The sequence below is a fragment of the Botryllus schlosseri genome, chromosome 4 (assembly GCF_051294905.1).
Source record: "Botryllus schlosseri isolate E-star chromosome 4, Bs_hap1, whole genome shotgun sequence".
NCBI classification, from domain to species: domain Eukaryota; kingdom Metazoa; phylum Chordata; class Ascidiacea; order Stolidobranchia; family Styelidae; genus Botryllus; species Botryllus schlosseri.
In genome coordinates, this window is record NC_137239.1 from 20,810,592 (window position 1) to 20,835,723 (window position 25,132).

General features: G+C 39.8%; 3 protein-coding genes across 5 annotated transcripts in view; 1 reads left to right on the forward strand and 2 right to left on the reverse strand.

Annotated features, from left to right (window-relative positions):
• LOC145437368 (uncharacterized) overlaps window positions 1–25,132 on the reverse strand; it is a 64,823-nt gene that overhangs the window by 27,106 nt on the left and 12,585 nt on the right. The gene's annotated exons all lie outside the window — the stretch shown is intronic.
• On the forward strand, window positions 15–6,137 carry LOC145437360 (U3 small nucleolar ribonucleoprotein IMP4-like). Its single transcript, XM_080314567.1, has 7 exons — window positions 15–177; window positions 238–346; window positions 1,072–1,265; window positions 2,048–2,180; window positions 3,238–3,392; window positions 4,257–4,425; window positions 5,534–6,137. Exons 1-7 carry the CDS (start codon window positions 175–177, stop codon window positions 5,635–5,637), a joined length of 867 nt encoding a protein of 288 aa, XP_080170693.1. The 5' UTR covers window positions 15–174; the 3' UTR covers window positions 5,638–6,137.
• Window positions 9,744–12,805, reverse strand: LOC145437361 (uncharacterized). Its single transcript, XM_080314568.1, has 2 exons — window positions 11,830–12,805; window positions 9,744–10,182 (listed from the first exon to the last, which is right to left on the reverse strand). Exons 1-2 carry the CDS (start codon window positions 11,984–11,986, stop codon window positions 9,929–9,931), a joined length of 411 nt encoding a protein of 136 aa, XP_080170694.1. The 5' UTR covers window positions 11,987–12,805; the 3' UTR covers window positions 9,744–9,928.

A 25,132-nucleotide genomic window follows, 5' to 3' on the forward strand; every position in this document is an offset into this window, starting at 1 on the left:
ATCCAATGTGGTATGTGGATTTGAAAATACGTGATCAGGGGATCCCCCGGCCGTGCGAAGCGCACGTTCCGATATTGCGTAGTAGTAAGAGCCAGAGGAAATAGCTGGGCTATCTGTACAATATTACAAGCTCTGTGAAACGGACTTCTAAATTATTGCGGATTGCAGTTGAATATGGTAAGCTACGCAAATATGTGTAATGTTGCATCGTTTAACAAATCATTGTGTAAATTTCAGCTCCGACGGCAGGCAAGAGAACGGAGAGAGTTCTTGTACCGCAAGTCTCTCGAGGACAAACGAAATGCTATTCAAGATAAAAAGGACAAACTGAAGCGTGCTCTGGACGGTGAGTGGGATTGTAAAAATTGCTGTTGCATATTTGATGTTGTTTCCATTTGAACAGCCATGAAAGATTGAAACTCTTTCATGTTTTGAGATATTGATCATATCTATCTGATACTTATGAATGTGATTCAGTGTGCACACCTCTTTATTGTATTGCCTGTAGGCCAAGTTGAGTGTCTGATTTCAAAGATTGCTCCAGGCCGTTTTGACACCTTCCTGGCTTTTCATTGCATTGCTATCTTGTGTTTTGAAAGGAAAATTATTAACAATAACTTGAACTGGACTGAAGAAATAGCGCAGGGCAGTCAATCTCACCTGAGTCGCAAGTCCATAGGCGGGTAAAATAGTCCCGCGGCCACGAAAGCCTCATATGTTATGATATATATTGATTATTGTAAGGGCTATGTTTGCTATTCATTGTGATATCTCTTCACTACACAATATGGATTCAGTTGCAGTATAGTGCAGCCTGCAGATTCTTCTAGCAATTACCGTAGCTATGTAATATTCCCTACTGATATTCATTTTATAACTGAATTCTTTCCTGAACTGCATTTTGCATATTGTTATCAACCTTTTTGCGTGCTGGAGAGTGGTGGAACGTATTTGGAATATTTGTGATGATACATTAATTTTCTCTTTTGGATATCTCGAAGTGCTCATTACTGTACAAAAAGGACTGAGACCAATCAAATAAGCGTGCAATTATCATTAATTTCTTTTCAGAGAACAAAATCATTCCGACCGAGTTGCGAAAAGACGCGCTGTACTTGCAATCACAACTTGAATTTGACGACAAGGGAGCGGAGGGAGTCACTACATATATAGACGATGAGTATAAATGGGTTGGCGTGGATGACCCCAAGATCATGGTCACTACTTCTCATGATCCCAGCTCAAAATTGAAGCAATTTGCCAAGGTAAAATTGTTAAGTTTGTGCCGAGACAAATCGGCTGCACCATGGAAGGTTCTGTCAAGTAGCCAAGAATGTAGCCACGAGCACGTTACCATAACGCAACTTACGAAACATGCAATATTAAAGCCTTTAAACTTGATTTTGAAGCACTGTCTCTTAGTTATTGCATGGTGCTCAGAACTATTCAAATACCCTACTCACATCCGGAGATAATAAAGCTAAAGACGTCTGTAAGTACCCGCATTAGGGCTGTTCAAAAAAAACTTCTTCAAAATTTAGGTTGGCTGAAAAAACGCTGCACACCAAATTCGGCTCAATTCCAACCGGTAGAAGCGAAATTCCTGCAGTACAAAAATTTGAATCTATTATATATAAAAATATAATTCTGTCTACCCCATAAAATTGTTGAGCTGTCAGTAGAGATGATGCACACCAAATTCTGCTCAATCCCAACTCCACTAATTCTATGATTTTGTAATGAATAATGAAAGTGTTAGCCACCCTAAACACTAGGCCTATTTTGTTGAAATCCAAATTTTCTACTGCAATAACTTTGCTTTTGATGGTTGGAATTAGCCAAATTTGGCGCGCATCGTCTCTACTGACTGCCTAATTTCATAGGGTGGGCAGAAAATTTGAGTTATTTTCAATTTATTTTTTTATATAATAAATCTAATTCTTTCTACTGCATGAACTCCTCTTCTACTGGTTGTTTTAGCAAACCAACAATTTTATCACGTAGCCCGTGATATTTAGAATTTAAAATACAGTTGTTGCTTTTCCAGGAAATGAAACTGATGTTCCCCAATTCGCAAAGATTGAACAGAGGTAATCACGAAATGAAAGCGTTGATAGCCGCCTGTCGAGCGAATGACGTCACAGATTTCATCGTTCTGCATGAGCATCGAGGGCAACCAGGTCGGATGATTTTTCAGGCACAATTCAATCGTGTTTCGGAGATTATTTTTTTGTGCAATTGATCACATAATATTATATAATAATTATAAGAATTATATTGCTACTTTCTGGTGTAAAATTTCTATGCAACTCGCGACTCTGTCAAATTGAATTTCCCGTTTCTGTTTATAACTCAGTGTTGAAGTAACGACTGCGGAGAGATATGAGACTTGAATATAATTATATCCATTGGATTCAGATTCTAAAACACTATGTTTTGACAAAGAGATGGTGTGGAGATGACCTCGATACGACCTTACCTTACCTCCAGCCCAAATGCATTTTCACTAGGGCGATTTTTTGACCGATCAAAATAAGTCAAAATTTTATCAAAATTGTAGCATTCGGTCGAAAAATTGTCAAAATTGATTGCAAAGTCAAAAATTTTTTGCAATCTGCATTTCATTTGTATCGTAGACGTTTGCACTGTCGGTGAACTTGTGATTGATAATCTCTGCCAACAACTGCTGCTGTTTAACATTCTTTCTCTGTTCTTGGCAAGCTACTTAGTAAGGACAGACACTTTCTGCCCACTTTCTACTGGAATTCTTCGTAGGTCCAGATTTCGTTAAAAAGGTTTTTTTTTTACATGTAAAAATTTGTCAGTTCCAAGTCAAAAAAGTTTTTTCAGGCCAAACTACTCCGTAAGGACAGACAGTTCCAACAAGAAATGTAGATAAGTAGTACAATTCTAACATTATGTGCGAAAACGTGTGAAAAAATTAGTTTTTTTTAGGTGAAATAATGTCGAAATTTTGATTTTTTAGGTCAAAATCTTCCATTTTTTAGGTCAAAATTATCGCCCTAATTATCAAATATTTATCAAGTGCCGTTTTCACAATTAACTCTTATGTTCAGTGACATTCATTTTCAAATTTGTCAGTACTTCATCGATAGATCACTTTCATACTAATAATAGTTATGGTGTTACGTTGTTGCCGAATTCACCAAGTGCCGAATTCACTGGTAACCCCCAATACAATACAATATTAAATGTCTACTCCTACCTTATTTTCAGACGGGATGATTATATCCCATTTACCGTACGGGCCTACCGCGTACTTCAACTTGTCGAACGTCGTCATGCGACATGACATTCCTGAAGTCGGGACCATGTCCGAAGCTTATCCGCATTTGATTTTTCACAATTTCAGCTCGAGGCTCGGCGGAAGGGTAAAAGCAAATTATGATTTTGCTGATATATTAGATGATCCCGTTACTTTTCCAGGATTAGCCATCTTGATCAAAGAATTTGCTACAAAAGTACAATCGAATAGTATATTCATGTTGAAATAAACCCAAATTATTTTGGTTGATACTCGTCAGGGGTAATCGTCAGCAACTAACTCTCTAATTAATTCAATACGAATATATTCTTCAAGTGTATGTTGAACTTCTGTACCTCCAAGAGTCTCTTTGAAATAGAACATTTCAAATCTGTACTGTGTACGGCATTCACGAAACTGAACATTCGTGTCGTGCGGTCACTGTACATGCAGATTTGCAAAGTCACATTCAAGCGTTTATGGGCTGATCGTAGATACGTAGAAATTTTGGCGTCATTTTTCCTTCATACGACAAGTGGTATATTCTCGTCCGTTGAAAATCAGTGCCAACCTGCACATTGCCACTTACGCTAAGCGATTTTAGAAATCAAACGTTCAAAGCAGAAATCACAGGAGAAAATGGGTTTTTGCAACTTTTCGAAGTCACCCTGATTGATCTGCACGACTCCGCAAACTCCAACAAAACGTCCATTCCGTTGATCGTCCTAAAGTTTTAGCAGCTATGATGCGAAACTGCCTCGTGGTTTCCCTAATTTAAAGTGTTACCAATTAGGTTATCAACCATTTTACAAATTTAGAAGTTTCGCGGACCCCCTGAAAATGCTACCCCCCCCCCCCCCCCCCCAGACCTCCGGTCGAGAACCACTGACTTACAGAATGCGGGCCTCTCACCCATCCTGAATGACATTGGTTTTGTTGAGATTGTATTTGCGATGTCACAGTCGACCTGACGCATGACACTTGTTTTCAGGTGAAAACGATTTTGAAGAGCCTGTTTCCTGTGCCGAAAGAGGATTCGAAGCGCGTAGTTACGTTTGCCAATCAAGACGATTTCGTGTCGTTTCGACATCACGTGTATAAGAAGCCAGACAGGAAAACCGTTGAGTTAACGGAAGTCGGACCTCGGTTCGAATTAAAACGTGAGCACCGTACATTGCTTAGCAAAGTTTTTTTTCTCCAACTTTAAATCTTTGACCTACCACTGGCTGAGTTGGGTACAGGTCACGTCATAAATGGGATGCTATGTGTCGGAGAAAGTCTTTAATTTATTTCACGATCCCAGTGAAACAACTCGTAAACAAAAAATTACTTCGCAAAACGGGAGCACCTTGCCTGGGCTTCTAACTTGCAATGTAATACTACTTCTCAAGATTTGTTGTTCACAACCTTAGTTTAGTTGGTTCATTTAAAGGCAGTGAATCAAGCAATCTTGCTGCAGAAGAACAGCCCATTGATTTACGAAAAGCCCTGTATTTGAAATAGATGTTGTTTTCACAAAGATGGACGATTTATTCAATGGTTCAAATGGTTGCCACAACTATCAGGATTTTATTGCTTTGTGCATCTCCATGACTATGTGAAGACAGCTGTCTTTGTTTTGACTTGAATTAAAAGCTGCACTCGGGAGAGACTGCTTGTATTGGCGATGAAATGCAGGTGCGTTTGTCGACAATGCGAACTCGTTTCAGTCGTGTAAATGCATGTATCAATACGCATAGCCATCGCAATACCGCGTAATTTTTTTCAAAAAGCAACGCTCCTAAAACTTTGCTGCAAGTGTATTATAGTTTTTCTAGTTTGCCACCACGACCCAAAATTCTTCGGGAACCACTGGTGTAGTGCAGGTAGGTACAACCTACTTGGAATACAAATTACGCTACTCAAACAAGTAATTCCGTTTCTATTGCCAAATTTATTTTGTTCCGCACTTTTCGACTTTCACCAGAAGCAGAGTCGGTGATCGTGTTTTGGTCCAAATTCGACATCCTGAATTCAACGAAATGCCCGCACGTATTGTAACGAATGTTCAGTTCCGTTTGCTTCTACTTTTAAATGGGCCCATTTCTTTACTTCTTTATATTCTAGGCATGCACCAGAACCTTTGGTCTCGCAGTCGCCATTGACATTAGTAATCTGGGAAAATTAGGACTCTAGAGAAAGATGAATCGCAGTTCGCCGCAACTGCTCTGTCTAAATCCCTTCCAGGTCCCGTTCATGTTGATTTGATCGTATTTATTGTATCGACAGTGTACGAAATCAAGCTCGGCACCTTGGACCAGGCTGACTCTGCCGACACGGAATGGCGACTTCATCCATACATGAATACTGCGAAGAAGAGGAAATTTTTGTAGGGCGAAAACAGCAACCCTGTTGGTTCGACCTCAGTCTGCTGGGGCGCAGGGCTGAGTTGGCTGGTGCAAATATGATGCAAGAGCGTTCCATGGGTGTATGGCCGCGCTGGATAGGAATGGGAGGGCCGGTCGTGCCAGCGTGTGCAAAGGGTCCCTCTTGTTTCTGTGTCTGAAATTTCAACAATTTGTTACGATTAAAAATGTCACGTAACTTAGTTTGCTGATATTTTTGCGTTGTGCATACGTTCTCTTTGTATGCTCCTGCACTAAAGGTTTTGTTACTAGCTCGCCAGTTTTAATGACTGCGCAAGTATACAACTACATGCTGGGAGTTTGCTGAGTTTTTAATGCGGTCGTGCTACGTGTGATGACCGTGGGCTATTGCTTGGCGTACTGTTTTGCTGAAGTCGAGAGTTATAATGCTAGATTTGTGTTTTGGTAGTTGAAGCTTGCTGAAATATTGACGAATGGCCTGAGACAACAAGATCATATCAATATTAGACGGCTGAAATAATTCTGAATGGGCTCTTGTCAGATATATACATACCATGATTATATTATTTGCTTCTTCAGTCACCACCATCTCTCGCGTTTATGATGGATTCAGTCCATGCTTATTGTTACTTGAGACAGCATTTAGTGTTCAGAATTAGTATTTGTGAGCCACAGTAACATGCATGTTTGCATTGCTGCTGAATATCGGCTAGCAGATCATGTGGTTCAACAACACATTGTGTGCAAACCGCCGGTCTTCCTTGTCGGTCGATTACTTGTGTAGGGGCGGCCACGAAGGAGCAGTGATCTTCATTGTAGTTAGACTAAAGTTTTTAAACCGGATTTCCTTCCTGCAGAAACCATACCCATTTTCTCGGATTTGGAATGAATTTTGCTCGTCAGTGGCTGGGTTTTACGGTGACAGACGCCAATGCGAGCGGAACCTGAGCCTGCAGATTGCGAGACCACAGCTCTATTCTAGAGCAATGTTTTTTACTAACTAACCTTGCGAACCCCAAATCTTCGGCAAATCACAACATAAAATCTACCACATCAGGCATCTGATGCACTACTATCGAATAGCTTCCTGGAGGTACAGAACTCCAATATACAATTGAATAGTATATTCATATTGAAATGAACCCGAATATTTTCGGCAGACACTCGTCAGCAACTAGTAGATAATTCAAAAGAGCAGCGTATATCAACAATCGAATTCTAACAAGTGCGCATAATGAACTGTGCATCAACCAATAGTGTTAAAATAAAATAGGGGGTTCTTGTAAACCCGGTTGAGACTCACTGTTCTATGGGGTGTTTAATCAGATCGGTTTTGCGCGACAGTGTAGTCAAGAGCTGCTAGGCCGAGTTTTTAACACTAGTCCTATCGTTATGTCGACGGGAATTGAACCGGGGCCTCTGGTTCCCGAGTTTAGTTTTTTCCTTGATTCAGATGCGTTAGGCTAGCCGGCGGCGAGAAAGTCACTCCATAAAGTGGCAAAAGGTGCCGGACAGCGCCCGTGGTGTTGTGGGGTGGAATACGTCCACGGCCAGTGTTGAAGACTGGGTTTGGTTTCTCTCGAAGTGCGAAGTAACCACTAGGCTATGCCAGCACCGAGGCAACTGGTGGATATTGTGTGTCATAAACTACGAGCCGAACATCATTTCTCTTTTTTTGTAAAACGAGAGAAGCGTTCGTCAGCTAACAACAGGCCATTCTCAAATATGTCGTGGCTACACAGTACGCACATTGCATATGCAATAATGCATATCGCATACGATGTAAGATGACGCTCATTCTTCGCAATATCGTTTACTGCCTGCCGCTTCATTCTCAGCTGTGGCGTGGTAAATCGTTGACGTTGTAACGTCAGTTTTGAGTATCAGGTACAACCGGCGTCCTTTTCAATATATCCGCTCAAGACACACGATGAACAAAGAGCGATAGTGGTGAATTTCTGGATGTTGGTAGGCTTCTATCAAGCAAAAAATCCGCCATACCATCCATTTTAAACGACTGAAGTCGTCGTGGCATGATATTGTCGCACACGCGAACACGGCAAACAATCTCGTGGAATACTGTTTGTTTTACATATCCTATATAGGCTACCTTTTATGTAATGGAATTTTGACTCAATGCTAATTCGAGTCGGATTCATTACGATTCGTATCCAAACCCAAAATTATGAATATACAAAGAGCTTTGTGAAAACAGTAGTATTATATTTCTACTTTAAGTAAGACCTATAAATAGGCTTACCATAGTTCGCTTCTTACGAAGAAATTGTGAAATGAAATTTCCTGAAGTAGCATACTGTCGTTTTGTCCGGAATTTTGCATGCTCAAACATGCTAGCCCTAATTTGGTGGGGACCTCGTCTTTTTACGTTCTAATTTCTGGATCTGCTTGAATGAACGTTATTAATAAGCGTTATTAGATTGTGAACTTTCAATAAAGATATCTAAGACTGCTTTAATCCCCATGCTGTTGTGCAAAGAGTTTTTGCTTTATATTTTCAATATCAAGACGGCGATGGTGCGAGCATTGAAAGGTCTGTATAATCGTGGTTTATTTGTATGTCCAGCAATTTATATAGCCTACTTATTAATGTTTTTATTCTCTCAATTCTATCTTCCAACTTTCATCTAGGTGTGTGGTCAGAGAGTTGTCGAACTCATTAAAGTATTAAAACTGAACCTATTCCCAATAACACAAAATTTCAAAGATTTAAGTTACTTTAGTTTACTTCATTTACTATTTATTTATTTATTTACTTTACAATATAACACTTAACGCGATATTTTATAATGAATTAGTGTCTAATCAGGGAATTCAGGAACGAAAGCCTGATGAGACAATTATCACAAAGTGCCATGTCGAGACCAATTTTAATTTGCTCAACGATATGCTCAGTGCTCACATACACACATGGGCGAGACCACAGAACTGTTCGCTCTGTCTCATCACTCGAACAGTGTGAAGATGGACTACACCCATTCACGATAAAGATCTCATGAATAAATCCCTGTTATTCAACTTCATGCCGAGATTCGGTGATGAACGAACACTTGAACATTGAGTAGGCAGCATGCTATCTGAAGTTCTATGCCGAATAAATTATTTATACCGCAACTATAGTAGACCTAATTGTAAATCAAGGTCATATGTTTTTCGATGTTGGAAAAGAATTTCGGGATTTTCCACACTATTGGTGTGTTTGAAAGTGATATCTAAAGATCGTGACATACAGCTTTAAAAATCATATACGCACAAGACGTAAGTAGTGACATGAAACGCTCGTTTACTTATGCGTGTGTAAGAATGCCGTAGATCTAAGTACGAATACATAGGAAAAGGTTTATTATGATGCATACGGTTCTGAGGATTATTGATAATGTCCACGAAGTATTCCACAGTTCCCCGCCAACCTAATTCGCATGGTTGTAACCAAGTCACAATGCTCCGAGTCACAAGTCAATCTCAATTTTATAGTTTTGACTCGGGTCGAGTTGAGTCATTTCCAATTCAGCACCGACTCAAGTCCGAGTCCAAGTCATCGAGCAGAGGGTCGAGTCCGAGTCGTGGTAGTATGACTCGAGTCCGAATCCAAGTCATTGTGTTTACTGCTCAGTTTCCAGGTAAAGTCTGGTTAAACCCACTTTATATAACTCTGTTTGGTGATATCGAATGGTTCGCATTTATAATATACTAATTTCCCCCATTTTTAGCAGTTTCTGGTAGCAGTTTCAAGTACCAACACCGATAGACGAAATCCGAATAGGGTGGTTACTTTACTATTTTTCGAAATTACAATGACATGTACGGTCTTGGCCGTCCGAGTCTCGAGTCATATGATTTGGATGACTTGATTCGAGTCATGCGCAATGACTCGAGTCCAAGTCGAGTCAATACGCAGATTGACTCGAGTCGAGTCATTTCCGTATTTTGAGAAAAGGATTCGAGTCAAGTCGAGTCATCAGAAAACCGTGATTCGAGTCGGACTCGAGTCGAGTCATGACTCGAGTCATTACAACCCTGCTAATTCGCTTGGTACGCATTGATCTCATCTATGAATAAAGCTGGACGATCAGTACGCCTATCTGTAAAATGTATCTGGTAATCCATGTAATATAATTTCAAAGTATAGAAAACAAAAATAGAGCAGAATTGTTTTTCATAAATATCACAGTACAACCAATCACATTCGGCTTTTATTGTGTATATGCACTGCACTGCACACATACTTCGTTTTTCGTCATATTTCCATCCGTTGATTTCTATCAAAGCCAAACGACAGTCAGCCGAGGCTCTGTAAATATCGCCAGCGATCCAGCATCAACTGCTTCTGTGCGTGTGAGCCGCTCTCTTGTTTGAGATAATGAGAGAGCATCAATGGCACGTCCAGACTGTTGATGTTTCTGTATGACGACGGTGATCTACGCCGTCGCTTCCATCTCATCGTCTCAGAATGCAGTGGCGGATTCCTCTGTTGCTTACTGGAAGTTACGGAGGAAGACCGTTTTGTCTCGAAGCTCATGTCTGAGTACGTGCCTGAAAGAAAGATTACTATATACCGAGTGCATTCGTGTTTTAACTCAGAATTGAGCTATTACTGAAACGATCTTGCAATAGGCGGCGGTATACAATCCTTGACAGCAAAATGCCAAATTACGAAGTCACTCTACGTCACAAACAGCGTCATTTCTCCACGGTACTCGTTATAATGAAATCGACAATGCGATAAAACAACAGGGCACTTTTGAGCATGAATCGCTGATTTCTACATTATAGAGCGGTAGAGGGAGAATTCTATTATTCGTCAACATGAAATACATTATAGGCAATGTTCACAAACATTCACGTCCAATAATGACATATTTTTTATATTTGCCTCAGTCACGGACCCCCGCGGACCCCCAATTACGCCCTAGTTCAAATTTAGCACAGTTGTCGAGATTGTTCTTGTGCGAATATTGACAGTATGCTAGTGATACACAGCAGCAATTCGACTTTTCATGAAAATAAATTGTGCGACGTGTGACAATTTTACCGGTTTCAAGCGTATATCTACCAAATCGTTCATATTAATTGTGACAAAGCTACAGACGGGAATTCACCATGAGATGGCCACATCGTATCGAGGTTTCCATTCTCCAGTAGTGAGGAGAGGAATATTCGCACCGATAACTCTCTTACATAAGATAATTATGTATATGACAGAAGGCGTATCACAGCGGTACTCGACAAAGTCGGGTATCTACTCGCTCGAATCTTCAAACTTGATGCTATAGCTTCGGATTCCAGAACTTGAAATGTTTCGCCAAGCCCTGGTTATTTCGCCCATTTCAAAAAAACGTAGGTTCCGGAACTGAACCACGACAAAGTACGGAATTCAGAATTGGGTTTACTACAAACGTGTTTCACTGTTTGTATTCGGCGGCATTCAATTACGAAAATGTTGGGAGTATGAGCGTATATGGTCGGCTTATATTATTTGAACCTCTCGCAAGCATTGTCCCATTTATCGACAAATTATAGAGTATAGTTAACTCTGGGCAGGAGACGAACAAATTCCAAATGCTATTTTTGTTCCAATTATGTATATTTGTGAGCTGTAAGCACTATGAATGGTGGCAAAAGCGTGGCCCGCCTTCAATGCCGAGTTTATTAAAATGTCACGAATTGAATAGCTCTCGCAAATACAATATCATGATTGGTTATTCCATGGAAACATAAGAACCTATACTTCCATAGACTTTACGTATAGACCAAATGAGATCGCCCTATGTCTTATGTGAGACCGGGATGGCGTCAATCTCAGGTCCGCGACAACGAGTTAATTTTACTAGGTTTACAAGCGTGCAAATCTTTTGATAGCAACAGCATTTTCGAAAGCATTACCAATTCTGGTCTCAATTATTTGTAATTGAAATTCATGTGTCACGCTGCATCATAACGACTGCATAAAGGGAAATATCCCGGAAGGCCAAACTATGGATCTATGCAATATGCATGGAAAAAGGTACTATCGTACCATTTTGATTTTAACATCGCTATGTGTCATTATTTAGTCATAATTGACCTGTGACTTCAGTAGAATTTACCGGCACTATGTTGTACACAATTCCCATTGCGGCGATTCTCCCGGTCCACTAGAACTAACCATTCGAAATATCTATCGAAAATCTTTATACTTACTACTATCTCTCCGAAATCCATGCGTATCCGATAAAGGCTGTTGCTGAATATCACTTTTTGTTTGAGACAGGGAAGCTGCTTGCGCGCAAGATATCGCAATTGCTTGCAGTAGGAAGGAACCCGCGACCGTTGCCAGGAGCAATTTTAGTACATCCATGATTTATAATAATCTGGAAACAACAAAGAGGGTAATGTTGGTAGAAACTAGCACGCATGAAATTCATCAAGTTTGCGAGGAATCGACGCATCACAGCGATCATTTTCAATGCATATGCTTCGCGGTTTCTTCTGATATAAACTAATTGAAGTCGACTGCTGACTGGCGTAATATTTTTGCTATAGATTACGGTAAAAAGAAATCCGAGATTTTACCTATCAAGTTCACTGTTAGCAATACCGCTCTTCTCAGCGATCGCAACCACTGTGGCAGTGAATTCTAATGACACGAAGCCCCTTCCAGACTCTTTCCAGGAAAAGATCCACCACATTAGCGGCAGAATGTTTCATATAGGCGTATTTGATACAATTCGTTTCTTCCGAAATTATCATATAGGGAATTAGCTAGGAATGCACTTTGTTGGGCGCCAATAGCTGATACGCCAAATCAGTCCTTTCCGTATTTGCGATCATGATCGAATTGCATACATAACCACGAGAAAAATGCTTCCAATGCCTTCGGTGACTGATCTTGTGGAAGGTCGGCACGCATTATACTATAGTTCAAGTGAAAGCCCGCGAATAGTAAAACCATTATATGGTCTACAATTACATTGGATGCGACAACCGACAAATCCATACTGGTGAGAGACCATTCAAGTCTAAACATCAACGACCTACGTGAGTGTAGGCCACATAACCAAATAATGCAAAAAGAGCAATGTAGAGATGCACAGTTCCACAAAATCAGCATAGAATGGCCACTTGACTCCGCTGTGCACTGCAACAGTATGTACAAGACACAAGAACATGTTACAGAAATATGGAACTGATGTTTTGAAAGAGAGTTGGGAATTTATAGATGAGGACAGCTTCCTTTTTTCCGGTGCGACACTCTTCTCCTCATGTTGTCAAACGCAAAAAAAACATTCAAATATTCTCGTATTACGGAGGTGGCGACAGAATTGTGAATGCTCCATATGAAGTGACGGTTGACAATATCTGCATTGCTGAATATCATATGTAGAGGTACCACAAAACAACTCAGAATTGACAGTAGGAATCCGAATAGATTAGTTTGACTAATGGATAGTACTGATAGACATGGACTTACAGAGATGCATACAACAAATCATTCTGTATGCAATCATTCCACCTTCAATGAATTTACAACTAGTGTTGTTCAGTAACGAAGCACTTCTGCTTCAATTTACTCATGACGGTTTTGCTTATGCTTGCTCTATTTGGATATGTGTTCGACTACTTCCATTTATATTAACAATTTTCAGCTTTGTAGGCAAAACTAGGCCTAGAAAACAAACATTGTTACGTGCTTGGAATAGCTACTTCTTTTTGTACTTGAGTAGAAATTTACCACATTTCTTGTACTGCTATTTGAGTACCAACGATGGACACTTTGATCACGTCTGTCTACCTACAACCATACTTGCAGACTGGAAAGGCATTTCAAACAGCATGCATTTTTCTTGCTATTCGATATATATTTACGTGATTTGCATTATTGGTGACATTGATCTTTAGGTATATTGTCACATGCTTAATTGTTCATTTGCCGCACGGAAGCGGGGCACTGAATTGAAAACATATGCTCTTACACAGTAGGTCTGCTCTTCTGGACTGGCGACGGGCGAATGGGCGTAAGTATAGAAACAGATTGGGTACGGTATTGACTGAATAGACACGTTACAACTTATGTGTCGGACATTGCATGCAAAAAAAATCGCACAATATCAACTATGCACTGCTCAAGTCGGAGTAAATTATTGAGCCGCAATAGACGGAATAGAGGTTCAGATTTCTGAACCACTTCCCATACCAGATCCGCATGATCGTTTGTTAACCGAATGGCATCGGCTGCAATTTTCGAAAAATTTTACTTCAATTTTCAAAATCGAAAAACTGTACCTTAATGGGATTGGAGCACGGTAAACAAGGTAGCGTTCGATTCAGAATTTCAACGCGGATCCGATTGCGCCACTCAAATCATTTCGAGCTCTGTGTCTGGCCACTTACATCAAGAGCAAGCCGAGAAAACGTTGGTTGGGAACAGACATGCTAAATTGCCTACTTTATGAACCTTAGTATAGGTATTCGACGACGATACAGTCTGATGTATTGTATAGGCTTAGAATTCATCGTTCTAGAGAGCCCTGAGTCGACGGTCTACGTCTAGCAGGCGCTAATTTCTAACCAAAACAATGCCGACCGTTTTAGCCAGCTCGCGGCAGACCGCCGAGAGAGTGAGTCATGGCTCGTGATGCGCGCGCGTATGGTAAGTTCTAAGGCTTATAACTCAAACTGTTGTGACCCTATATCAGTCATTTTAGTGTTCGTAGACGGATATTTACAGTCCTTACCATAATGATTTACTGCAAATGCTTATCATTACTACAACGTAAGATATATATCGATGTACGACAGCTCTTTGTATACCCAGACGCACGCTTTTGCGTAAGTATAATCGCTGAGTAATATTGTATGTATTCCGAATTATACTTTACCATTAGCCGTTATTTAGAATCATATAGGCTACAACAATTCACAGACACAATCTATGAATGTTTATGGCTATCAGAACACGATATATTTCAAGGTATGTGACAGGTATTCAGCCATGTGCTTGAAGCTGGTACGGTAGTCTGACGGAATTCGCTTCCCGGTTTTCAAATGAAACCTTGAGCGGTATAGAACTAACTAGTATAGTTGCTTTAGCAAAATATAAACAGAAACTGACAATCGCTATTCATAGCAACAAACTACAGCTGGTTATGACGAATAAAACCAACTAAACGACAGTGTATATGGCGGGTATGAGGAACGCGCGTGTCTGCGAAATGATGGGTCGGCGGATATTTTTGTCACGCGGCCTATCACATAGCTTTTGATCATCTTAGGTGTAACTAATATCAGATATGAAGATACGTGTGGACTTGTATGGACACTAGCTATTAACATAATGAAACAACTATGCCCGAAGACGGCTAGAACGAAACATACAGAACGTTATATGAGAGTGGTCAATGACGCGCAAATTGCCGACACAGTGTATTTTGCAACATATTTATCTACGGCGTTTGATATACGATTTTGACGTCTTCGATATAATAAATATCAAATTACAAGGTATCAATGACCTTGTACGAACAATATCTATTCACAGAAATGAACAGCAACGACCTAGCACGATTAATATGTAATATATCGTGGTTTCAATTACGGTACTCTTCTCTCGTACCGGCATGTCGAAAAATAGACACGCCGGTGCGAAACGGTTAAAGTGCATCAGCATTGGAGCAGTGAAGCGGCCGTGTTAATGATCCCTTGTTTCGTTACTAATCTAATTGCCATGAATCAATCCTAGCTATTATAGACCGCATTGTGTGCACATATACACACACCGAAATTTGATAGTTCATTAACCTATGACTCAGTACGCCTAAAAAGTGACCTGATATCGAAAAGTCTGTATAACGCATGAATGATCATGATCATGTTCATGTCAATGCCATGCGAATTGTAGACTGAGGTTTCGTTTGAAAATCTCCAAATAAGTCAATTGATTGATTCCATATGGTCACTCCAACTTTGTTGGGGATGTATAATATATGTCTGCGTGCTTACAAAAGCGTAAGATGATCCGATCGGGTTTAAAAGTAACGCACTGGAATTTGCGATAGGACTCGGAGTAAGTATTCGCGACATGAAATATTAATCACTCTATTTAGACCTGGAATCTTCCAATTATTCGTTGGCAAGAACGGAATTTCTCATTCAAAATAGAATAAAATAAGAGGTGATCAGGTTCACAGAATACCTCATCAAAAACGTGACCTGTCAAACATACAATTGAACGCATCGTTTCCACGGACAAAGGGTATAACTTGAAAGATGGATGTACGACGTGATGTATGCTATACATGTCATCATTTCCATCATACATATTCAGTTTGTTCACTGATATTTAGTGTCGCGTCCAAAACCTGTCATTATGGTCAGTGTGAGGATAAGGTCGTAAACGGCCAGGGATTGTTATAAATTTCTAGCAGTTACCAGAATATTTTTTGGTAAAGTCGTCATTGACTTTTTTTTCTATACATATCGGGCATTTATATTTTGTAGTCGACTTTCAAGCGGAAAACCTAGCACAACATTTGTGTTATGACAGCAACGTTAATGCGCCGGCTCGGTGGTTTTACGAGGCTAAAATGTTGAGTTTGCTTGGTAATTTATTTGAACGTGCGTCGTTGAAAATGTACGTAAAATGTATGGAAACAAGCAGCTGCATCCGACGCCTCCCACATAACTAAATTAGAATGTTCTAGAATAGGTGTGTACGCCTCGTTTTTACGCTCCAATACAAATGGTGTTTGTGCTAGGCTAAATGCCAATTGCAAACCTTGGAACATGTACGTTAACGCATCGCGTTAAAGGTCAGGAATGAAGGAAGTGGTTAAATCGAAGGGAAAGGGTAGTGAGAAGGGGCAGTAAGCATTGAGCACCGTACAGTTTCAGAGAACAAAAGAGAATTCCATGTATAGCCTTTTACCAGTTACGTAAGAGTGTTTGTTATCAGGATGTCACCTGAGATACGCCCACTTTTAAGGATATTGTGAGATATTGAGTTGCGTCGAACATACGCCGTGAACATTCCTAAAAACAGACTACGATGAAAAGACTTTCACTGACCGACATATATTTTCAACCATACGACGCAAATAAAATGCCGGCGCCTGGCGCACCAGTACGCGAGTAACTGGGAATCATAGTTGAATGAAGGTCATGGGTAATGGCTTCGCATAGCGATTCGAGTACGCGAATCCAAATCAAGTATTAATTTTCCTGATCCAGTGGAGTAGTGACGTATGATTTTTCTCGAACACCTGAATGCTACTAACCTCGTCTCTGAGAGTTATTTTATCCACGGTAATTTTAGTTTCGAATCTTTTTTCCAACTTGGGAGCAGAGTTGGATCAAAATTAATTTGTAATTGAGCTGAATGTAATTTATTACATTTTTTCATGTAATTGTAATTGTAATTGTAATTGAAGCATTTCTATTTTGTGTAATTGTAATTGTAATTGTAATTTGATCAAAATTTTTCTCAATTACAATCTCAATTACATTTTCATGGAAACCTGACAATCACAACATAAAATAATCATTTAATCAATCATTTATTCGTCGCACCAGTGAAAATCCGGTACGAACCAGGATGACGACGAGGGGCCTTAAGGCCTTAGTAAACAGTCACCACATGTAATAATTAGCCATTTACATCGGTGTTCTATGCGTGCTGCGTTATAACAAGATAATTAAGTCACGCTAAACTGTTTCCCATATACTTCAGTAGCAACAGAAAACTATGTGAATTACGATATAGGCTAAACCAGTGGTTCTCAAACTGGGGGCGTGCCCCCTTGGGCGGCGTGAAAGCATCTGAACGGGGCGGGACGCTCCAGTGAACTGAAATCTTTTCCGCGCTTGGCCCGATTTACCTCCTTTTTAAGGTTATTGCTCGGTGTATAGTCTGAATTTCGTATTGGACAATTCTCTCATCAACAGTCATAACCTTCCATACCATCAAACTATATATAAGGATTGCTAACTTTCTGGTTTCATTGTGTGCTATGACGATAAGGGGGGGGGGGGCACGAAATATTCACTGTCATAAAGGGGGGCGTGTCTAAAAAAAGTTAGAGAACCAGTGGGATAAACTAAATCTTAATATTTCAAAAATGGATGAGCAGCAAATAAACTCTTCTGAAACCTGTGCTGAGCCATTTCCTACACCACGGTCAAAGTTTTTTTTAAATCTCTGACCAGTACCGAGGCTTGTTGCAACAATAGCAAAAAAATTGAAGTTTCCAACCAAGGCTTCATCAAACTTGATCACGCATTTGTAGAGATGTTATCCCAATCTTACATCCAATCTTTGCCAAATTTACTGGGGCCAGAAACTTTTCGCACCCTAATGTTCATCAAATGCAATCTAACAGTTTCCGAGCAAGTGAAAATGTAAATGCGAACCAAAATATTGTAATTCTTAGTTATCAGGAGGTTCTTTCCTTTTGCATTTATTTTAATTTTACGCACCTTATCGGTATCATCCTTATCGTTGACGCCTTACCAATTACATTTCATTATCCTGACTCAGCTCTGAATAGCCTAATCGTTTGATTACATTTCATTGACTGTCCTGTAGCCTATTCGCTGTTAGTCGCTCAAACCTTAGGTTCTTAATATTCTCTTGAAACACTTTTCTGTGCTTGTAGTTTTCAGTACTCACGATTAGGAATAGTTCGAATACGTTCTAGTTTTTTTTAATGAAAGGGTATTCTATATATCAGGAATGAAACATGAATAGCTTGAGATTGCTGCTTATTACGTCGCTACGGTTGTGAAAGAACACCTCTTTACTGAATCAATTACATGTTTAAAAGTAATTGTAATTGTAATTCTAATTGTAATTAATTACATGTTTAACAGTAATTGTAATTGTAATTGTAATTTGATATTTTTAGCATTGAGTAATTGTAATTGTAATTGTAATTGTAATTGTAATTTAATTAAAATATTGTAATTGATCCAACTCTGCTTGGGAGCCCGTAAACGTCGATTGGCCGTGTGTGATATCCTTGAAAACGTATAGTACAGGGCTACTCGCATCGGTGGAAACGTCAATATTGTGAAGTAGCTTAGCGATTGACCTACGATATAGGTTCTGAGTACCGATTCATTTTAACAAAGTGAAAATCATATCGGAATAATTAGCTAGCATATTTACTTCGTCGTCACATAAAATGTATATTTGAACTCTTCAAGTAAGTCTTAATGTTTAGACATCAAATTAAGTGGTAATCGAATACTCAATTCAATTTGGATTAGAATTCACACTATTCGATTTTTCGGCCCTTATATGATATGAGAAAGGCACTCGAGAGCGAGCATAGGACGTTGTTAAAATTTCTGTTTGTTTGTTATGCACGAGGTCTCAACAACTACAATCGTCGTCAATTGTACGTTACGTATCAACGCGCCCAATTATTTCTCGGGACCCGACTACTGAAGATTTGTACTAGACGCTTCTCGAAGGTTAGAAGCAAAACACAGCCTGTTAAGCTCGAATTACGAAACGAAGCCTATAAACCTCCAACATTAGCAAGTGATCTCTGCTCAATCTCGCGCGGTCTCGTGCCCGCAAACTGGTTGCGCTGTGACATGTGATCAACCCTTATTACGTCACACATCACAGAAGAGCAATTGTATTCTGCGGCCTGCTAGGCCCTTGACAGGTCACACGACTAATATAACCGAAATCAAGCGTTCCAATGATGACAGTATCGCACATGCCAACCAAAGTCCATATTTAAAATGACTTTCTTCCTGACATCTTATCTTCTAGTATTACTGACACTATCCCTGAATTATTTATTTCGCGGTTATAGGCTATTTTCTATGGGTTTGATTGTAACATTTCTCCATGCTATAATAAGTTCAAATATCTTCACTATTTGACCAACACGGTGCTTGAGAAGCGGTTATACACAAAATTCAAACACGGCAACAATGTTATATTAGGTAGCTGACCACGGCGAGCAATTAGGCGATGGCGAACTAATATCGAATTCGGAAAGCGTTTCTAGCGCTAGAAGTTTTAACGTGTAGTCTACTGCATTATTGACTGACTCATTTGTGCTACCTGATCTATGATTGATTATCCATACATATTAGCTCTACTGCTGCAAAAAATCTAAAGCGGAAGGACGTATAGTTTCTCCTCTTTAATATTAGATAGTCGGGGATATATTGATATATGCCTACTATATGCTTGCCTTGGATAATCTTTATCAGGGAAATCGTCATAACTAGTCACACGTAGCATCTTATGTCGGGGCTTGCCAAACCTTTTTGCTCGCGAACCCATTTCATATCTGAAATTTTACGCGACTCCATTGTAGGTTAAAATGATATTCAGTGCAAAATACTTTTGAAGAGCTTCTTGGAGGTACAGAACTTCATGAAATGAACCCAAATATTTTCGGCTGACATTGGTCAGGGGTAATCGCCAGCAACTAGTAGAGAATTGGACAAAACATTGTATATTAACAATCATGTCACATGACGTCGCCGGCATGAAATTTCGAACAATTGTTGCGGGCGGAGAGAGCGCATGAGCTCAATGTACTATTTTTAAAAAGTTAAAAAATTCCTTCTGTAGGCACGGGTTTGGTTGGCGTATTATAATAAAAGTCGACTCCAAGGCACCCAAATGAAAGTGCGAACGGCCTCTCCCGACAACACGAAATCTGTCGTCCCGATATTTTTTCGCCCAAACAGGAAGTCGGCCTACATATTTGTGATACTTTGGTAACTCCCTTAAACTAATCTATTGGCAATCGTGGCCAAACACTTTACGAGGGTGGCGTGTACTTGAAAACAAGCATACACAACAGATTAATCTGCGTGAATGGTATGTGCTACGAAGAAAGTCCATTGTGTCCAATCCCAATGTTCGTTAATGCTGGCCCGCATAGATTTCTATATTACTTAGGCTGGAATAATATTTCGTTTTACCGTCAATGTAAAAAAAACGTAGTTTCTTGTATCTAGGGTTGCATTTAAAACAAACGATGTTTTAGGCAAATGCATATTTGAATTTTTTTCAAACGCTGTTAAAGTATGCCATAATTGTGTAAATACTTTCGAAAAACATTTAGTATGAGCCTACAGACGATTTGCACCCAATATAGTCGATGTATACGATGTATGTTGTATACGATATGGGGTGGCTGGAACCCTAAAAATCGTCGTCGGCTCGACAGTTACAGCAAGTAGATATAGATCATTGGTACGGAATGGGTGTTCTGATGATGATGACTGCCAACCGTAAAATTCTGCATAACGATGTAGTTCTGGTGAAAGATATTTTTGGTCTGTTTATGACAGTGTTCGAAAGTCCTTTTCGTCGAAGGAGCCATATTTACCCTATATTTATAATCGTCAATAGTAATACACTGAGACGTCACAATCAAAGATTCGTGACGTCATGGCTAGAAAAGAAATAAAAAAATAAAAAACAATAAAATCGTGTTTTAAACAAGGGCCTGGTTTTAAACATCTTTGTTTTAAATTGATTTTTGTTATAAATGCAACCCTACTTGTCTCCTATCTCTACCGCTGCCTCAGCATAGTCAAAGATAAGCCTAGCAAGCCTAGCAAGCCTCAACATAGTCAACGATATTGTTACCCTCCATGCATTGATTAGATAACTTTCGCTTATATTAATCTATACTAGCATATTCACTGCTATGGCTGCATTAAGAATCTGTGCTGTTGCATCATGGAAATTGAGTCGAGGTCGTGACGTATCCAATATCCGTATATGGTGCGTTATACTCCTAAAGAAATTGGAATAATACGGAGGTCGTGCCGACGAGTGAAGAAATACGTGCCAGAAATCTTGCAACGGGGCAGGAAGCTATGACGCGTGGCTTCCATACCACAAAGAAAGCCTGAGTGGAATGGGACCACTCGTGAAAATCTTTCAGTTGAAGTTTGAATACAGTGACTTCCAGACGAAAATGACTGCATCCAATAATATTTTCACATCTTCAACTTCAATTTGAGACCACATCATATTTAGAGGACACTACTCCAACACAAGATCCATATCTCTGACGTGTAACTGCATTGGATATAACATCTGTAGGCCTATCACTGCTCTGCGTTTATATTAGTTCAATAGTATAATATCCAGAAATTTGAGTAAAATCTGTATGCTCTTCGCGATTCCTGATTTAGTTGTGAGACCCCTACTCTATGTGACCCTTCGAGATAGTAATTTTAACGAGCATTCTTGGGTGTGTGTGATGTGCTCGATACGAGCCTGTAAATCGGAAGTGGTAGGCCTATCCTTTACACCGACCCTGCAGAATAATATATGACGTCTATATACCCAGCTACCACAACGAGCCATAGTTATAACGCCCAAACTGACGAAATAAAATTTTGAATATGCCAAAAATAAGACTGGAAAGGAGTTTGCAGTAAGCGACACACTAAGCTTAAAGCGAAATTCTTGAACTGCGCTCCGCAAACCATTTGGGGGTCCACAAACTAGCTTCAAGGGGTAAATAAAAGGCCAATTAAGGTCGAGCAGTCGGAGAAGTCGGTTTTGTGTCCGGTGAATTCGCTCCCCAACATGTGTATCAATTTTGTTTGTTGCTGTTTGTTCGCACTGAGTGGGTAGTCCGCATTTTGTGACTTCGGTCTGATAAGACAGACCAAACTAAAACGTTTATTTAGTTAATTCGAGTCTACAAATATTGATTCATCTCGATGCCGAAATTGCCAAAAGAATATCTGTAAAATGCCCAAAATAACTATGTCTGACCATAAGTCTGTTTGCAACAAACTATTCTGGGGCGAAGCCCCTGCTTACCCTTAGGGATGTAACAAGATTCAAATCATTTCTTGCCTTCCTAGCGACTTGTAATGTGCCAAGACTTTGTCATAATAAAATCTTCGTGATCCAGTTACCGGAAGATGCTGGACTTAAACAGAGCCATGATGCCAATACATGTGGAGAGACATTGGTACACATACGATGCGATGTGTTGTTGTTTTTAATAACTCATATAATTGGCGCTTGCAACTCGTGGTTATTTGCGCCCACACAGTAAATTTGATACATTTCATAATTGCATGTCTTCTTCAACTTGAGTCTTTTTTCGGCTCATTTTGCTGCCTCCTTTCAAGAGTTCGGCTCTCTCTTCTTCTGAGCTTTTCAACGCGCTGTATTTACAGCGGGTTCGGCGATGAGGAGCCCAGATAAACCTCCGACACATAGAAACATGGCAGAGCCGAGACTCGAACCACCAACCATTGGTGTCGTGGCTGCAGTGTTTAACCAACTGCGCCACTCGCTTCCCCACGATGCGATGTGATAATTCTTTAATGAGAGGTCGATAACCTTCAGTATGCCGTGTGCCAAATGTATGTATAATAAACAACTCATGTGCTAAACATATTAGCATGTATTTCGCATTCATTCATGGCTGAACTATACGTCCTGCTGGATTTTCGGGGACTCGCGAACATTTATTTCCCACTTGATACATACAAGGGTAAAGATATATCAAGAAGCAGAATACTCGAGCGTTCTCAGGCTTCGAGGGGGGGGGACGTGATGATTAGTCCACAATCTAGTACCCTATAGAGGCTACATATAATGTGCAACGCCTTGAATACTGTAATAATTTCCGATCCAAACGGACAAGGTAACCAATTACAGCCTATCTGAAGGCTTGGAATTGCATCTATGCCTAACCGCATTGATTTTGACCCTCGCACAATTTGGGTCCGTGTCACGAAATTGAACACATGCATATATAAGTAGCCTCGAGTCGAACTCGATGGTGGTGTTTTATCGTATTTCGCATTTCGCATATCAGATCGGTAGCAAAACTATAGGCAGAGTTGAGTCTCAGGAATGTCGTGATCCTCCGTTTTCAAAATTGATAGTGTATATTTAAGGCGGTTTCTATTTTTAAATGAGAAATGAAATTATTTGGCGTTATGCCACGATCTCGCATGCCTACTGTGGTCTGATAAATGGAATTGCCGACTCGCAACGTAGATCTAGGCTAAGTGAAGTGGCGATTTAACTACCTGCATCAGACATATAGCCATGGTTGCATTTAAAACAAACGGTGTTTTAAAACACTTTGTTTATTACATGTTTTAAACAGTATTTTAAACAAAGACCTTTAAAAAAATTGTGTTTTTCCAAGTTGTAAGATTAGGCCATAATTGTGTAAATACTTTCTAAAAAACATGTTGAATGAGCCTACGGACAATTGCCACCCGATATAGCCGACGTATAGCGATATGGGATGGTTGGAACCCTCAAAATAGTCGGTTCAACTTTATTAGTACAGATATTTCGTCAAAGGAGCTATATTTACCCGATATTTTGAATTGTTAATGCCAATACACTATGACGTCACAATTTAATATTCGTGACGTCATGGTTTAAAAACAACAACAATAAAAAAATGTTTTAAATTAGGGCCTTGTTTTAAACATGTTTGTTTTAAATTGATTTTTGTTTTAAATGCAACCCTACCTATAGCCACAACCCACAGGCCAGACAGCGAACTCAGATATCAATTTTGGTTCGGCACTTGATTGGTGATGTAGTGCCTAATTCTTAAATCTGGCCACGCAACACGGCCGGTATCCAGCCTAATTATTACGAATGATGGGAGTGTTTATGGGATGAAAAGTTTGACAGGAACACTGTTAATGTCGACGACGTGCGCAGGACGGGTGCCCGGTAGTAGTGGTTTCTAGAAAACCGACTTCACTTAATAATTTATGTCACGAACAATTCGAATCTCCGAATTACCATCGACTTGACCTGTAATTCTCTGGAAATCTGTAAATTGATTTTTTGCAAGGTTTGACATGAGCGGCGTGCTCGCATGGATCATTGATAAACAATCAACACGGTGCCGTCAGTGTTGTTAATTAAGGCTTATTGGCCTATTTCTATTCGGCGAGATAATAAAATATGAAATGGTAGCTGAAGAAATCGATGGATATATATCTATAAGCCGAAGGTAAGGTGTAAAATATGCCTGCTACAACAGCGTATAAAAGACATCTACAACAGCGAGATCGCGTGGGTTTGCAGGCTAACATTTCGGTTTCAAATAGCTTTGCTATGCGACAGTGTCGCATTAATCAATCAATCACAGGAGTAGTGAACATTCATTTCCCAGAAGTTGGCGTCGGAAAAACTATATACCAAGTCACGCATTGCATGCACGCATCTGTTTCCCAACTTAAACGAAGAGGAAAACATCACTAATTGCATTGAAACGCAAAAGAAGAGATATGCAGGGTGTCACATGTCACATGCTAGCGATTGGGAAATTATCTACAATTCTTGCTTGTGATTGGTAGCCTACATCAGATTCAATCGCAGCAGCTACTTAATCTTAAAAATTGTAGAATTCTGATGAACTTGGCTACTGGTTCGAGATATGCGTTTAGTAGGCCTTCTGGGGAGGAATATTTTACCGTATACTAAAATTTATGCTAATCATTAATCAGCGGTTTC